This window comes from Zootoca vivipara, chromosome 3 (assembly GCF_963506605.1).
Source record: "Zootoca vivipara chromosome 3, rZooViv1.1, whole genome shotgun sequence".
Taxonomy (NCBI): Eukaryota; Metazoa; Chordata; class Lepidosauria; order Squamata; family Lacertidae; genus Zootoca; species Zootoca vivipara.
In genome coordinates, this window is record NC_083278.1 from 64,217,502 (window position 1) to 64,234,836 (window position 17,335).

Here is a 17,335-nt window from a genome sequence, read left to right on the forward strand (position 1 = left end):
GTTTGGGGATGCCTGGGCTAAACAAACATGGAAGTGTAATAACATTCCTGGGGAGGCAATATTAAATCTCATGTGGCATATTCCGTGTTAGAAGGGAAATATGTGAGATGGAGATGGAAGAAATTAAGCAGGTATATCTGTAAAAGCAAAGTGACATTTGACGTTACAAAATGGCATTGTTCATATAATTTATGAAATTCCACTAAGTCACATAAAAAGCCTGAATTTGCTCTTTGCCTTAGTTTGTATCTCTTAAATTATTTGCTATTCCCCCCCCCCGCCCGAAATGGCCATTTCCCATACATTCTTGTACTACAATGAAAGGCCAAAATTTACCATTTTTGAGCGATTGAAAGCTGCATAGCCATTAGCAAAAAGACCAGAAATTCTTTAGGTTTGATGCCCACAATTACATCTTCAAATGAAGATAATAATGATAAGTGTGGTGTAATACAATGGTTCTTTTACACTGTCCATAATTTCTGTATACACTTTGTCACAAGAATCATTAACCAATTGCTACTCCCACCTAAAGAGACGTGGTTTGCAGTAACAATAGTTTTCTAGTTTGGAAGTAAAGTCAAGAAGGACCAGAGTGTTTCTGCTCTTTCAGGTTCACTGTTAAGCTACTGGATCCTGTGAGCTGTGTACTGTGTGTTTACTGTGCTAGATGCACTTAACTGTGGATAATTAATTCATGTCACAAGCAGAAAAGCTGTGCCACAAACAAATCAGCATATTGCTTGTTCGGCAAAGGCTGCTGTCTGAGTTATAATTAATAACGGGTACTACAAAAATAGTTAACTGAAGTTTGAAATTAGTAAAAGAAAACTCATTAGCACTGGATAGGCTAGGATTAGAAGGCTGTTCTGAAGTAGGAGATCACATTATAACTTGGAAGTGTGGGTCACTTTTTGAGAATTGGTGAATTTTGCTGTAAGGTGCTTTCCTGTAAAGTAGCATGTATACTTTATTGTCAGTATGTTTATCACTGCGTGCAGTAAACACGGATGCTGGGATATCTCTGCTTTCCTTGCCTTTTTGAGCATTATGGATATTAGCTCTGAAAACCATAAGGTAGTATCCAGCAGATAACTTCCAGCGATAGAAGGAATTCATCAGCAGAACTGGGGCGGGAGGCAATTTTTGGCAAATGGTTGTTTCTTCTGAAGCCCCGCTGTGCCTCCCCTACATCTGCTAGGAACACAGGGGTCTGCAGAGAGGAGGGACTAACTGAAAAATTCCCCTTTGCTGATTGCACTGACACATTCGGCAGTGGATGGAAGCCATTGGACACTACCCACAAAATGCAGAAGGGACTCTGGGTTCCCCATTTTGATTCTTTCTCCTGCAATGGATGTCTGCCTCTCTAGTCTCCTGGAAAATCAGAAAATGCCGCAGCTTTCTGTTAACTTCCCTCTATAGTTGGGAAACGTTTCCTAATTGTTTGATCTAAATCAGTTTTCCCTTTCACTGCTTTTGCTTGTCGTCCCCTCTTAAACCTCCCCACTTCCACGGTTCTGAGAAAGTTTTTTGTTGCTTCCTTTCTTGCATCTTTTGCAAAATGCTTGAAAATCTTGCTTTTCTCTTGGATAGACATACCAAGCTCCTCCAGTCCTTCCTCATATGATGTTTCTTTCAGGCTTCTTATCAGCTGTTCTTCTCTTTGAATTCTTTCCTCTCTGGTATACTCTTTGAATTACAGTGCCAAGAACTGTCTGCAGTTCTTCATCAAAGAATGAAACGAGTGTAATCTGGAATGTTTGTTTTTCTCTCATTAAATACAGGATGGCCACTTGTAATCGTTCTGTTTTTCTTTAGAGATTTCAAATTAAGCTGTATCATAACCAATATCTTGTAATTTCCCCTTCATTTTGTCCTTCATTGCCCCAATATGAAAGAGTGCATCACAGATTATAACTTTCTTTTCTGCATGAGCTTTACATATAGGAAAAAGTCTCTGCCCCACATGTGTCAACATGTGTGAGGGACATGGCTGCTTTCTGGGCCTTTCATATGAAGCAACATGCATTTTCTGTTACTCACAGGAGTGGTTGGAAGAATCTGTCCATTTGTTTCTCTTTGTTTCTAAACGATGTTGTGCTGCACCTGCGATGAGGAAAGAGTGCATTTGTTGAAATAATATTGCAATCTGAAATTGTTTCCTCAATTTTCTGTAATATCAGTAATTTAATTCTTGGCACTAGAACAGATTCCTCCCCACCAAGATCTTTTAAGAAAAGTAGCAGGAAAATTAAATTAAATGGAAGGTTGCCAAAATATACAAAGGCAGATTTTGTTGAATGTGACGTCTCCAATTAGAGTAGGTTTTAGTGGTGAGAAGCATGCACTTAACACTTCTCATTCTTCTTAAAAAGAATCTATTCTTAGAGTTGGAATAATTAGGGAAATAAACTTGACCCTTCAAATCTAGCATTCCACTTTCCATTTGGCTTCCAGAACCAGATAAGTCATAAAAAAAACAGAACACGCTTTCCACATGCACTCAGTTGGTTGTCTAATTCTTGCACTTTGCATAGAATAAAAGTATTTCCTATTCCCAGTTGTTAATCAGAAGGTGCATTAAACTTGTAGTATTAATAGCCGCTGCTGTTTTTATAGATTGCTCCTAATTTAAACAGTTTCTTTCTGTGTCCACAAGCATCTAATGTTTTTATTGCCAAACTCCCACAGCTTTTCATTAAATATCACCAAAATTTTGCTTTGCCAGTATTTTTTTTCTCTGAGGCGGTGAGTTTTGGAAGCACATTGTATGAATGAGAACCAAGCACTGTGTGTGCACGTGTGGGCACTTAAATTTTATTTAGACTCTCTACCGCAACAGTGCCTCTCCAAAGCATCATTTGTGTACAGAAGGCCATTCTGAGCTGATATGGAGAGTTTGTGATGGGGCAGAGAATCCTCATAAGTATGCAGGAATCTTAAAGGTATTAAAAGTAGGTGTCATCTAGTGATTTATAGGTGGGCCTACATCATTTTATGAAATATATTAATATTTTCTCTTTATTATGATGATGATTATGTAATCTAGACTTCTATGAATGGCATAGAGTAGGACAAGCAAGCCCAGGTCAGCATCCCCAAATATTCCCTCCTAGCTTGTGCTGTGCTTTATTGTCCTATCATGGTTGTTCAAATGGGAAAGTATGGTGAACAGTGGACATGAGTCCTAAACTTCATGTTGATTACCCTGAATGCAGAATCTGCAAACTTTGTGCATTAATATAGAAAAGGAAAATTGGGGCTACAATGTGATTGCTATGGCTTTTATTTAGGATCTGAGCAGCACTACGGCAGCTAAGCAGAGCCTCGAGAGGGAGATCAGAACTCTCCAAGAGAGGCTGGCTGCAAGTCAAAGGGCTTGGGAAGTGTCACAGGAGGAAATGAGCCACCTAAAGAAATGTTGCCATGAGAAAGAAGAGAACCTGAAAACAAGCATGGAAGAGGTCAGGGCTGAAAAGCGTCTGCACGATGCATTTAAAGAGCAAATCATCACCCTGCTTGGGAGCAGCTGCATTATAGCCAGTCGATCTGAGGAGGACATTGTAGAAAAAATTCGAGAAATTATTCGCATGGAGGAGAGCAAAAAAACAGTATGTGGATGTCTATTGTGATTGCTTGAGGTGCTTGATTTTCTGTAGCTTATTTTCTGTGTGAATTGAAACCTTGCACGTGTTGGCTGACTTGTTCTGCATAGACCCTTTGCAAAACAACAAGAAACAAACAAATCTAAGCCTTTCGACTCTGGAGGTTAAGCATCACAGCATCTGCCTCATCATCCCAGAAAGTAAGCACGGGTACTTTGCAGACAATCCCAGAGCCCCATAACAGAAGCAGGTCCAATTAAATTAAAGCCTATCCAATCCTTTCCCTGACCACAGGCCCACAGAGAATGCATTTTTTGGCAATAGTCAGCTGCTGCCTAAACATTTCAACTTGGCCAGCCTGAGCATATTTGGCCAGCCTGGGTGTATGGCACAGATCCTACTTTTCTTGACAATACAGAGCCCTTCCTCTTTTTCATTGCAGGGGAGATGATCTAAATAAGAACAATCTAACTAGGGAGAGGCAGAGCTGCAAACAGGCACTCAATAGTAGTGGCATGGATGGAGGCTGCCTTCAAAAATAGTAGTAGTAGTAGAATGAAGAAAAGTCCTCTGGTGGAAAACAATCTATGCACATAAAATTATGCCCTTTGGCCTTTCTGTTGCATGGAAATTTTGATATATAAACTCATGATGAAAGTATGTGCATGCATGAATTACAGCATTAGATGTTCAGAGCATTGCCAGATCACAAGGCTTTTGCAGAATATATGAACCCTGTCAGATTTCAAGTTGCAACAGCATATCCCACCACAATGCTCAATCGTTTTCTTCTTTCATCATTATCTTATTGTTTGGTCTCTTCATTACTGATGGGAATTGGTTTCATAATTGTTGACAAAACTTTCAGAGTCCACTCTTCCCTGTCTTTGAAGGCTTCATGTGTGGCATTTTAAATGAAACAGGCAAATTGTGAATAAAATTTTAAGTCTGTCAGGTGAGTTTTTAGGAATAAAAATCATCGGTTTCACTTTTTGGAGGCCTGTCTGTCTGTATATTGTGCAAGGCTGCTTTTCATTGTTAAAATTTCGCTGAACTGGAACTCGGTGACTGAGCAGAACTGTGTATATTGATGATATAATTTCTTTTCATTTCAATTTATTGCCAGTGGGCAATACCAGTAATACCAGTAATAGCAATACTGAATTTTATCAACAACTTTTGCTCCTCCTGTGACTTATTTTTTAATTTATTACGGGTCTCCATATTAATTAATCTTTATAGCCGTCACAGCAGAATCCTAGGTAAAGGTAAAGGGAGCCTGACCATTAGGTCCAGTTGTGACCTACTCTGGGGTTGCGGCGCTCATCTCGCATTATTGGCCAAGGGAGCCGGAGTACAGCTTCCGGGTCATGTGGCCAGCATGACTAAGCTGCTTCTGGCGAACCAGAGCAGCACACGGAAACGCTGTTTACCTTCCCGCTGTAGTGGTACCTATTTATCTACTTGCACTTTGACATGCTTTCGAACTGCTAGGTTGGCAGGAGCTGGGACTGAGCAACGGGAGCTCACCCCGACGCAGGGATTCGAACCACCGACCTTCTGATCAGCAAGCCCCAGGCTCTGTGGTTTAATCCACAGCGCCACCTGCTTCCTCCACAGCGCCACCTGCTCCTCCTGTGACTTATTTTTTAATTTATTATGGGTCTCCATATTAATTAATCTCTATAGCTGTCACAGCAGAATCCTACTCAGAAGTAAATCCCATTGACTTCAGCCTTGCACTGCAATGTAGACCCACTTACTTGAGAGAAAGAGTCACTGAAATTAATGAAACTTACATCTGAGTAGTATATCATGTGGTGCAGCACCCAAAGTGAATATTTGCTTATTGTAAGACTTTCAGAGTGGTTTCCAGTTGAAAATGCGTTGAGTTAAAATAACAGTATCAGCACCAGTTGTGACTGGTGTTTTATTCAGCCAATCCAGGAAACAACTTAGCTTCCATGTTTTCGCACTAAGCGTGAAGAAGCTTTTCGACTCCTCAGGGGTTCTGTATATTGGGATATCTGTTGGACACTGCATGTCCACAGTGGGCCAGGAGTCTAAAGTTGATGTCGTCCACATCTACCACACCCCTTATACATGCACACACCCCCATCAATTCTCTCTCTCTCTCTCTCTCTCTCTCTCTCTGGCTTGAAAGCCACTTCCATTGACACTGCAGAGGGAGGTGCAAGCTATACGGGGAGGCCCTGCAGGCCATACCCCTGCTTTATACGAACTGAAGTTTCTGAGTAGCCTTATACATTGTGTTAGACTTAGGTGGAGGTTACCAGTGCATAGCTATCTATGGCCAAGAAAAGCGCCAGTGGCAAGTTGATGGTGAAAAGCACCAGTAGGGAGTTCACTGAGGAATCTGGCAAATTAGTTGAAGTACCAAGGTGTCTTGAAGGTTGGCTGGCTTGAACAGCCTGCTCCACCGCACCACTCTACCTCCACCGGCCATCATTTTGTACTTTCAACTGTCTCAAGTGGGTCCTGGGGCTAGAAAGTTTGAGAACCCCTTATATTTTAAATTGGAAAAAGAGCAGGTGAATGAACCCCTGGAGACAGGAGTGATGATGGTTGGAGTAGAGCATGTTATTCTTGCAATGGCGGTGCTATCCCTACTCCATGTCTTGGTGGCTGCTGGTGAGGTGGGGATAACTCTCCATGTAGCTTCTAAATGTTACCCTTGAGTGGAAAGATCTTTTAGAATTTCAGTGATATCCTCATGGCAAGAATTGCTTTGATAAAAGAGATAAAACTTTGGGACTTGTGGTAGCAGGTGGCTGGGAAGTTAGAGCACCCTTTTTTGGGGAATGGAGATGGGATTGTTGGGTTTGGTTTTCCAGAAAGATGCTGAGCCATGGCTCATGAAATGCTGTACAAGTGGGCTTGGCAGAAACATTTGAGGCTACCAAAGAAAGTAAGGTGCGTACTTGTCCATATAGAAATGCCCACTCTCAGTGAAAGCAAAGATGGAAAAGTACTGAGTGGATTTGTTGAAGAAAAGTTAGCCTTAGACAAGCACATAGTACAGATTTGTCCTGCTTACACTGCCCCAGAATGATGTCTGTCAATAAGGAAGAGTGCACTTCAGCCTCTGGAGAGTTCCTATTTGAAGGTCAGGAACTGAGATAACAGTGTCAGAAAAGACTTGAGCATACTCCAAACTTGTTTTTCCCAAGGAAGTGCTATCAGGTTTTTTGGCTGGAGTGCAGATACACTTATACTTGATCGATCATCTTCTGGCCTCTTCAAAAAAAGAGAGTGTGTAAAATCAAATCTTAGCATGTAGTGTTTAGGCGCAAGGCTCAAACAATATATATTTTTAAACCCACAGAAATTCTAGGGTTTGCTGTTAAATGTTATCATGTTATCTGATATTTTTGCCTATATTCCAACAACTCATTGAGACAGGCGAGGTGGTAGAAGTGAGGCTTTGGGGCCCACATTAAAAAATATCTAGTGTATGATGGTGGCAATGTCATCTAGCGTGTGGAAGCTTTGGAAACTATGTGGTTCTATCTTTTTGAGAAGGTTAAAATGATATAATAATCTTCTTGTGGTATCTCATACTGCCTGCACCCTAGGCGGGTTGTATTATTGTGCTGGAAGTGGAGAACAAATAACACCACACTGCTGCTATCACTTTGTTCGCATGAGCCTCAAAGCTTCAATTCTCTCATCATTCCCCACCAAAGAAAAATTCAATAAGCAAACCCATTTTGCTACATTAGGCTACAGTCAGAGAGCCAATGGGAAGCTGCAAGGATATTACCCTGCCTGATCTCCGGCCTTCACTAAGTCTCACAGGAAGCTGGCATATGGCTTTTTTTCCTACTGTCCTGTTGACCAAAACTAAAAAGTTACAGCATTAATTTTTAATTGCTTTAACTAAATTTGCTACGAGACTTTTGTCCTTTACTTTCTGCCCTTGTTTAGGCTGTTATTTGAAGCAGATTCCTCCATTGCCCTATCTCTTTATATAATGGCCCTAAAGGAGGGGGGGACCCACATTCCCTGGTTGGGTGGTAGATTGTCAGGTTTTTCCCCATCTTTCCATTAGGAACAGCTGGCTTGTTTTGTGCCTTATTATTGCTTGGCTTGATGTTTTCAACTGTGCGGCTCACTTGTTTGCATCTCTTTGTTGCTGTTTGCATTTCATAGCATTTATATACAACCTTTACCCTGTGTGCCTCAGTCTCGGGTAACACAACTCGTTTGTATTTGAAATGTTGCAATCTTTAAGTGCTGAAGCGGGCAGTGGAAAAGTTGTGCGCATAAATGCTTGCAAAATCAGGCCAGCTTGCAAACACGAGGATTACACCTGCTAATCAGGAATACAATTTAACAATATTTTGAGAATGGAGCTAAAACTGTACAAATAAATACCTAAACCACTACAGAGAAGTACAATTAAATTTAAACCATCTTATTAATGTGGTGAGTGGACTCTAATACTCTTAATTAGAAGAGTCTAATGGTTAAAACACATTTTAATCATTTATATGGGCTTACATAATAGGGTTTAGTCTGTCTTTTTGGCTTTGGCTACTCTTGTTTTAGATTTTTTTTGTTTTAAGTTGGCGTAAAATGTGTGTCTTAAAAGCATCCCTGTCTTAATGTCAAATATGTTTTTAAAATATACTAAGTAGTTCGTTCCAGAAGTCAATTTATTGCTTGCCTCATGCCTCAGCTGCTTTCAAGTTCTACTATTTAATAGACCACACCCTTGTTCCTGGGTATTTGGCTAGAGTATGGTCTTACTGTCTTCTCACACCATAGCCTGTCATATTTTATTGTTATGTGGTCTACTAGCCCAGGTCTGCCTGCCAATGATGGAATGGGATTTTGTTGTCAGACCAGCCTTTGTTTTATTTTCTCTGGCTATCTGTCCAATTTGAAACCTAGTTCATTGTCCAGCTTGCCTGCCACAAACTGTGGTCCAAAGCCTGTTAGTCTTCTATCTGTCTCTCATCCCTCACCCCACCCCACCCCAGCCTTTTGTTTCTGAGAAGGACTTCTGATTTGGAGAAGTCCATGTAGACAGATCCCCATTAGTTAAGTTTTGTAAGTGCCTGGCACACTGAATCAGCACATCCAATCCATAAACCTCACATGGACTGCAGATTCCAGTGATGGTTCAGTGATGGTTGACTGGCAATATAAGATATCATCTATCTATATTACAATACAATCAAGTAATCAAATACATAATTAAGAGCTGGTTGGCAAACAATCTCAGGCTTGAAATAGCTATTTGTTATTTATTCGAATACAGTGTTAAAATGCAAGTTGTCGTTTGCTTATTTGTTGTGTAGTCTATTTCTGAAAGTTTGGCAATGTCTTTCTTGCACCACAGTTTAGTTTCAAGCTCAGCCTCTGACTTTAGTTTGCCTTTCTCCTCCCACCCCCTTAGATGGTACCCCAGCTTGAAAACCAAATAGCTAAACTGACTGAGGCACTGGAGACTCAGGCTGTATCACACCAGGAAGTTTTGCAGAGGACCAGAAAAGCAGAAAACAAATCTGAGACACTTCACGATCAATTGCTGTGTCTGGAAGCGGAGCTGGTATCTGGGGACGTGATACGAGATGCTTTGAAGCTCGAGAAACAAAAAGTAATGGCTTCTATTCACAGTATGTGCACAAGGGTAGCTAGAGAGAGAGAGCCCCAAATGCAACAGCATTCATGTTCCAATATGCTGGTGCAATCATCATATTATAATAAACATCTTCTGGTGCATGAGTAAGTCTTTCAGTAAGCTTGACCATTTCCAGTCATCAGAATAGCTCATGTAACTGACCACTGCTGCTCAAGGTTTTTTGACTGATTATACTGTACTTGCAGAGCACTGCCAGGAACCCCAAAGGATAACTTTTACATTTGCCCAGAGGAAAAGGAGTCAGTTTTGAGTTTCAAAGCTAGCTGAGAAAAGTGGCTGAGGTTTCATGGGGTGCTTGGGAGTTGAGATTAGCACTGCTTGCTGCATGACTGCTTCTATACCTACAACCTGCTATTCCTAGTAAAGGGTAAAGGGGGCCCTGACCATCAGGTCCAGTCGTGTCCGACTCTGGGGTTGCGGCGCTCATCTCGCTCTATAGGCCGAGGGAGCCGGCGTTTGTCCGCAGACAGCTTCCGAGTCATGTGGCCAGCATGACAAAGCTGCTTCTGGCGAACCAGAGCAGCGCACAGAAACGCCGTTTACCTTCCCGCTGTAGCGGTTCCTATTTATCTACTTGCATTTTGACGTGCTTTCGAACTGCTAGGTTGGCAGGAGCTGGGACTGAGCAACGGGAGCTCACCCCGTTGCAGGGATTCGAACCGCCGACCTTCTGATCAGCAAGCCCTAGACTCTGTGGTTTATCCCACAGCGCCATCTGGGTCCCTCTAGTACAGTAATGTAAAAGTTGTACACATTACTAAACCAAGAATCTTAAGGTGTTGGGCCTTTAAATTAGGGATGGGGAACCTGTGGCTCTCCAGATGTTGCTGGACTACAACTTTCACCATACCTCACAGCTGGTGATGCTGGCTGTGGAGCATCTGGAGAACCACAGGTTCCCCATCCCTATTCTAAAGGAAACTGACTATGTAAAGCTCTCCAGGAACTGCCCAGAAGTTGGGAAATGGGGAAATGAAACAGTATTTAATATGAGATTGAAGAGTTGCTGACAAACCACCTCAGCTAATTTTAGGAGCAAAGCTTGAAAAGAAATCCAGTGCATTTCTTAGGATCTACAAGATGATGCAGATTGGTTAATTTGGCTCCAGAGATGTAGTCATAGTAGTCCTGTTACAGCAAATGCACAAAAGAGCTTTGTAGCACCTTAAAAGACTAACATTTATTTGGATGGAGTTGTTTTTGGTGCAGACCAATAACCTGCATTATTCTGAACAGCCCTTGTTGTTTGCTTTCTAATTTGCACACATTAAAAATGTGCTATGTACATGGTTGATGTGATAGCATAAATGGGAGCAACTGGAAAATAAATTCAACTTCTGCATTTAATAATTCTGATAGCTTAATCTAATATGTCTCCCTGGAAGCCTTTCTTTCTTTCTATCTTTCTTTTTTCTTTCCTTCCTTCCTTCTTTCTTTCTTTCTTTCTTTCTTTCTTTCTTTCTTTCTTTCTTTCTTTCTTTCTTTCTTTCTTTCTTTCTTTCTTTCTTTCTTTCTTTCTTTAGAACTGATCTTTCCTGCACATATTGCCTCTTAGCTAATTTGCTTTATAGGTCATGTTATGCAGGCTCCTTCCAGCTAACCTTGGCCCCAGTTTCAAAACCACCTACTGTGAGAAACACATATTTAGGACATGTTGCTTTTTAAATGACTTCCCTGGTGTTGAGAGAGAACTGTCTGCAGGAGGTCATTTTCTCATATGAATCAGGGGAGTGACTGCTTGGTCAAAATCCAACATTTCTTCCACCTGCCAGGTGATTCTATGACACTGGTTCTGGGAGGGAATGGGCCATTCAACTGGATGTTTGCTGAAGTAATATGACCTTGGTGGCTGAGTGTTTGGGGGAAGGCATGCTGATAAAAATCAATACGGAATTCAGGGGAAGTTATTGCTAGATCATCCGGTACATTTATTGAAGAAAAGTGGCTATGTTTATGTGACTGCTAACTAGCTTAAAATGCCAATTATGGCAAGTCCAATGAAACATAAGAAACATTATTGAACCTACCCTGTGGTGTGAAGATGGCGAAGAAGCAGTTTTTCTCCACTACCATTGCATGTCCACGGTGTCATCCAGCATAGCTTTTCTGAGTGGTTCAGGGCCTTTTGCTGTCTGGCCCAGTGGGAAGATATGGAAGAACTGCAGCTCAGTGGTACAGCATCTGCTTTGCATGCAGAAGGTCACTGGTTCAATGCCCAACATCTCCAAATAGGACTGGGAACATCCTCCAGGTGAAACCCTGGAAAACTGCTGCCAGCTCAGAACTGCTGAGCTAGATGGACCAATGGTCTGACTTGATATAAAGGCTTCCTATAGCTAAGCAGACCCTGTTTTGTGCACACATACCCTGCTTGAATTCCACAAGTTATTTTTAGAAATAATTACATTATCAAAGCACCTGCTAGGGAAAAGGAAAGCACTTTTCCTTTTTGAATGTACTGGATGACCTTTTGTTGCCTCTTTTCATTTATTTCTACATTTCTTCCCGCTCTCTGAAGTATCTTAAATTCCTGGATCAACTTTCTGAAAAGATGAATCTTGACAGAATGGCAGCGGATATTGGATTTGATATGAGGTTGGATGCAGTATTGGCTCGTGCAGACCAATTGATCAAACTGGAAGGAGACACGTTAACTGAGAATAAGATCATGGCTCGCAATCTACAAAGAAAGGTAGGGAAAGTGGAGCAAGATTTGAGAATACCACCTTTCAAAAGATAATAAAGTGCAGCGCCTGATTATTTAGACCAGCATGGGGTAGTCACTCTAGCAGTTAGTGTCGGATCAGTATCAGGGAGATTTGTTGTGAGTATAAAAATGGGGGAGAGTGACAACCATGTATGCTGCCTTGAGCTTTTTGGCAAAATCCTCCCCATCACTTTTGACAGACCTTTGAGCAGAAGCAAAAGAGAGACGTTTGGGAGAGGAGGTTACAGTTCTTAGAGATTCAGGGGCAGTGGGAACATCATTACTAGGACCATGTATGAGAAAAGAAATATGGTTTCCTCTATGAGTAGTCTATGGGGTCAGTCATCCCTTTTGTAGTGTCCAGGTAAGAATTCTTCATCACTACACAGTGTCATTCCCAATGGCTTTAGTGGCCCTATTTCTCAACCACACAGCAGCCATTCTGTTGGGTGATTTGCTGCCTAGATGCAGCTTAGTTTTAAAAGCAATCTCTACCCCTTGAGAAGAACAGAAAGATGCAAACCCTCAGACAGCATCCTAAAACAGTAACACATTCCACTCATTCACCCAAATCTCCACTGCCCCCAAGTCAGTGTCCACCTCCTGCTGATCTTTGGTGGAATTTCCTGTCTGCCCTTCAAAGAGCCTATTAACATCTGCAAAAAAAGGTTAACATTAATATGTTTCCTGCAGGTGGCAAATAAATAAATAAATAAATAAATAAATAAATAAATAAATATTCACCATTATATTTCACGAGGGTGAAGTCTGATTTTGTGGCGTGTGTATGTGTGATCACTGCTTTTTAACTTTTCAATGCAGTTGAGAACTCAAAAAGAGCAGCTTGACAGCAAAGAGCTACACATGAAACTTTTGCGTCAGAAGATAGCACAGCTAGAGGAGGAGAAGCAAGTGCGCACAGCCCTGGCTGTGGAGAGAGATGATGCCAACCTGATGGTCAGGAAGCTACAAAAAAAGCTGGACAGATTACAGAATGAACTTGTCTTAGCAAGAGAAACAAATACAGACCTGAAAGCTAAACTGGCTGACACCAACGAACTGAAGGTGAGGGAATATTATATATATCTGTTTTAAGCCATGCTCAAAAGGTGTACAGATGCCAGTGGATAGTTTAAATTTTACATTGTGGTGTTGTTTAGTCGTTTAGTCGTGTCCGACTCTTCTTGACCCCATGGACCAGAGCACGACAGGCACTCCTGTCTTCCACTGCCTCCCGCAGTTTGGTCAGACTCATATTGGTAGCTTCGAGAACACTGTCCAACCATCTCGTCCTCTGTCGTCCTCTTCTCCTTGTGCCCTCAATCTTTCCCGGCATCAGGGTCTTTTCCAGGGTGTCTTCTCTTCTCATGAGGTTGCCAAAGTATTGGAGCCTCAGCTTCAGGATCTGTCCTTCCAGTGAGCACTCAGGGCTGGTTTCCTTCAGAATGGATAGGTTTGATCTTCTTGCAGTCCATAGGACTCTCAAGAGTCTCCTCCAGCACCATAATTCAAAAACTTTAATTCTTCGGCAGTCAGCCTTCTTTATGAACTGGCAAACCACTCCAGTATTTTGCCAAGAAAACTCCATGGACAAAGACAACAGGCATAAATTTTACATATGTGTATCCAAAACTGTCCAGCTCATGCTGAGTACTTGGCAAAATGGAACAGTTTAGAAATGCTGAGAAATTTGTGTTCTTCAGAATCTTGGATTTCTGTTTAATGTCTTAGTAGCTAATAACACAAGCCTATGCAAGTCTACTCAGCACCACTTGTTTCTGGGTAAACGTAGGCAAGGGCCTTGGCAGTAGAGCACACACCCTGTGTAAAAATTCCCTGGATTAATTGCTGGCTTCTCCCCCTCTCCCCCTCTTTGCGTCTGATTACTATTAACTAAATATTTTAGTTACTTTTCCTCATATTAAAATGTTCTTCCTGTGCTGCTCTTCCAGCTGCTACCATTCTGATGGCAGAATGATTAGTCTCCCCCCCTTTTTTTACAACTCCAAAGCATGCATTTTCAGCTCCGCATTAAGGGGGGTGGAGTTTAACTTTCCCTTCACACCATTTTCTAATCTAACCATCCCCACCTGGCCAAAGCTGCAATTTATTCCAGGGGGTGGGGAGGAGATATACAATGCCTTATTCAGCAAGGCAAATAGCAAATTTGGGGTAGCAGGATTTAGATCAATAAAACAGCATGAGGGCATGCAGAAGGTTAACCACACCATCCCCTGCACTCCGGCAATCAAAACCGGCTGCTTTGACATAAAAATGTAAACCTCAAGAGATCTCAGCAGGGATCTCTCACATCTTATGTACGTAGTTTAACCTTATACCCCCTTGCACTAGATAGCCTACTGTTTATACCCCTCCTGAGGCAACTCTGGAATATTTTCACAGATCAGGACACTGGAGCAGGACAGAACCATAGAAGATCTAAGCAAGTCCCAAGAGAAACTGGAAAAGATGAAGACAAAGGCTGAGAAGCAGCTGACCTCTGTCAAATCAGAGTTGCATGATGTAGAGCGTGAAGCAAAGGAAGATAAAGAGAAGGCCAAAAGCAGACTGGAATCTGTTACCAGTGAACTGGGAACACTTAAATCTACTCTACAGGCAGTGATGAAAAGAGAGAAACAGGTGTGTAATAATATGACCGACAAGCAGCTCTTGGCATTTAGCAACTTGGTATCTGAAGCAATTTCGGGTGTGTGCTTAGAATGTTATATTCCTTTTTATTGGTGTGAGTTTAAAAATACTCTTTAGTTTGCAAAAAGTTAAATTCCATAAATGAAAGAAGACTTCTTTTTTTACTAGTGTATTATTTATGCCATTTCAAGGTTGTTGTTGTTGTTTAGTCGTTTAGTCGTGTCCAACTCTTTGTGACCGCATGGACCAGAGCACACCAGGCACTCCTGTCTTCCACTGCCTCCCGCAGTTTGTTCAGACTCATGTTGGTAACTTCGAGAACACTGTCCAACCATCTCATCCTCTGTTGTCCCTTTCTCCTTGTGCCCTCAATCTTTCCCAACATCAGGGTCTTTTCCAGGGAGTCTTCTCTTCTCATGAGGTGGCCAAAGTATTGGAGCCTCACCTTCAGGATCTGTCCTTCTAGTGAGCGCTCAGGGATGATTTCCTTCAGAATGGATAGGTTTGATCTTCTTGCAGTCCATGGGACTCTCAAGAGTCTCCTCCAGCACCATAATTCAAAAGCACCAATTCTTTGGCGATCAGCCTTTTTTATGGTCCAGCTCTCACTTCAATAGGTAAAAGGTAAAGGGACCCCTGACCATTAGGTCCAGTCGTGACCGACTCTGGGGTTGCGCGCTCATCTCGCATTATTGGCCGAGGGAGCCAGCGTATAGCTTCCAGGTCATGTGGCCAGCATGACAAAGCCACTTCTGGCAAACCAGAGCAGCACATGGAAACGCCGTTTACCTTCCCGCTGTAGCGGTTCCTATTTATCTACTTGCATTTTTGACGTGCTTTCGAACTGCTAGGTTGGCAGGAGCTGGGACCAAGCAACGGGAGCTCACCCCATCACAGGGATTCGAACCGCCGACCTTCTGATCAGCAAGCCCTAGGCTCAGTGGTACATTTCAAGGTAGCCCGTGTCAAAAAGAATTTGCCAGTCCATCTTTGTTTATTAACTCTTTTTGCCCTATCTCTCACACTCAAAAACACCCTGAGCCGTGTAGATCACAAATTTGTTGGGTAGATGCTGTATAATATGTCTTAAAGGCTTCTGTATATAAAATACATAATTTTCATCCTACTTCCAAATTTCATTGAGTCAGTATATTGGTAATTATACTGAATCATAGAATCATAGAGTTGGAAGAGACCACAAGGGCCATCCAGTCCAACTCCCTGCCAAGCAGGAAACACCATCAAAGCATTCTTGACATATGCCTGTCAAGCCTCTGCTTAAAGACCTCCAAAGAAGGAGACTCCACCACACTCCTTGGTAGCAAATTCCACTGCCGAACAGCTCTTACTGTCAGGAAGTTCTTCCTAATGTTTAGGTGGAATCTTCTTTCTTGTAGTTTGAATCCATTGCTCCGTGTCCGCTTCTCTGGAGCAGCAGAAAACAACCTTTCACCCTCCTCTATATGACATCCTTTTATATATTTGAACATGCACTGATGCACTGGCTACAAATATAAAAGTACTGACTACTGACTACTCTTTAGGGGTTTACATGTAAAAAGGATTTTTCAATAGACTAGTGACATCATAGTGATCAGTGTATTGGATGTGTTGGTTCCATACGAAACAAATAACCATTCACTTCTTACTTAATCAGCCTGTTCCTCAGCCAGAGCTGTTTATTTCTCCAGCTAATGTTGGTCTCGATAATCTAGGTCTAGAATAGATTCTTTCAATCCACCTCAAATTGTCACAGAGTAGATGTAAGTACCTCACCTTTCTTCCCTCCAAATCCTCCAGAGTTTGTTGGACTACAGCTCCCTTCAGTCCTGAGCATTGACCATGTTGGGTGGGGCTGATGGGAGTTGGAGTCCAATGACAATCGAAGGGGTTACAGGGTAGCTTCTTCTGCTTTGAAAGTACTAACTCTGAAGAAGCCTCTTCCCAGGGCCCAAAAAAGATTGGACAGACCTTCCTTACACCTTCATAGTCAGAGTGGCTTCTGCATTTTATACAAAAGCTTTGAGATTAAACTGCCCACACAGTATACTACAGCACTCATAGAATAGAAGTGGTTGCCCTTTTCCATGAATAAAAGTAGTTGATATAGAAAGCACTTCATTTGATAATAGCACTTCTCTTGGGCAGATTTCTGACAGCTTGTTGTTATTCTCAAAACAAGGATAATGCAATCTGTTGCATCAAATGCCACCTATTCTAATAACACCAGATTAAAGAGCACAAACAATTGCAAGCATTTGGAAAAAGACATTTTTGGACACAATGAACCACAAAGATCTGAATACATTTTGACATTTATTCAAGTTATGCAATGAAGTGTGTAATATTCAATGTGTGGTTGCAGTATAAAATAAACAGAACTTCAGATTCTTCCTCAACTGTTTTGACTAAAAGTTATTGAACTTTCAAGTTTGGATATTTTGCAGAAGACAATCACTTCCAGCTTTTTTCCTGAAACTGAGCAGGAAACCTAACCTGAATATTTATCCATCCATTTTTCTTTCTGACTACTCAATACTTTTCATGGAGGTGGTAAACCCTGAAGCTAGGTTTTATCACTTCAGATAAAATCCAAGGACTAATATGACTGACTGCTCTTTCATACAAAAAAAATCCCTTCTGCACAGAAAATGATAAGTCAAGGATCTAGCCTTATTGCGACATGCTAGATTTCCACAT

General features: G+C 41.7%; 1 protein-coding gene across 3 annotated transcripts in view; it reads left to right on the forward strand.

The window, feature by feature from the left end:
- CCDC170 (coiled-coil domain containing 170) overlaps positions 1 to 17,335 on the forward strand; it is a 44,921-nt gene that overhangs the window by 20,602 nt on the left and 6,984 nt on the right. For 2 of the 3 annotated variants that reach the window (XM_060272749.1, XM_035108746.2), the window contains exons 6-10: positions 3,297 to 3,614; positions 9,034 to 9,234; positions 11,798 to 11,971; positions 12,809 to 13,051; positions 14,390 to 14,626. In XM_060272749.1, coding sequence (XP_060128732.1) covers positions 3,297 to 3,614; positions 9,034 to 9,234; positions 11,798 to 11,971; positions 12,809 to 13,051; positions 14,390 to 14,626 — 1,173 coding nt within the window. The remainder of the gene's footprint in view (positions 1 to 3,296; positions 3,615 to 9,033; positions 9,235 to 11,797; positions 11,972 to 12,808; positions 13,052 to 14,389; positions 14,627 to 17,335) is intronic. The other variant, XM_035108750.2, reaches the window with a different exon arrangement.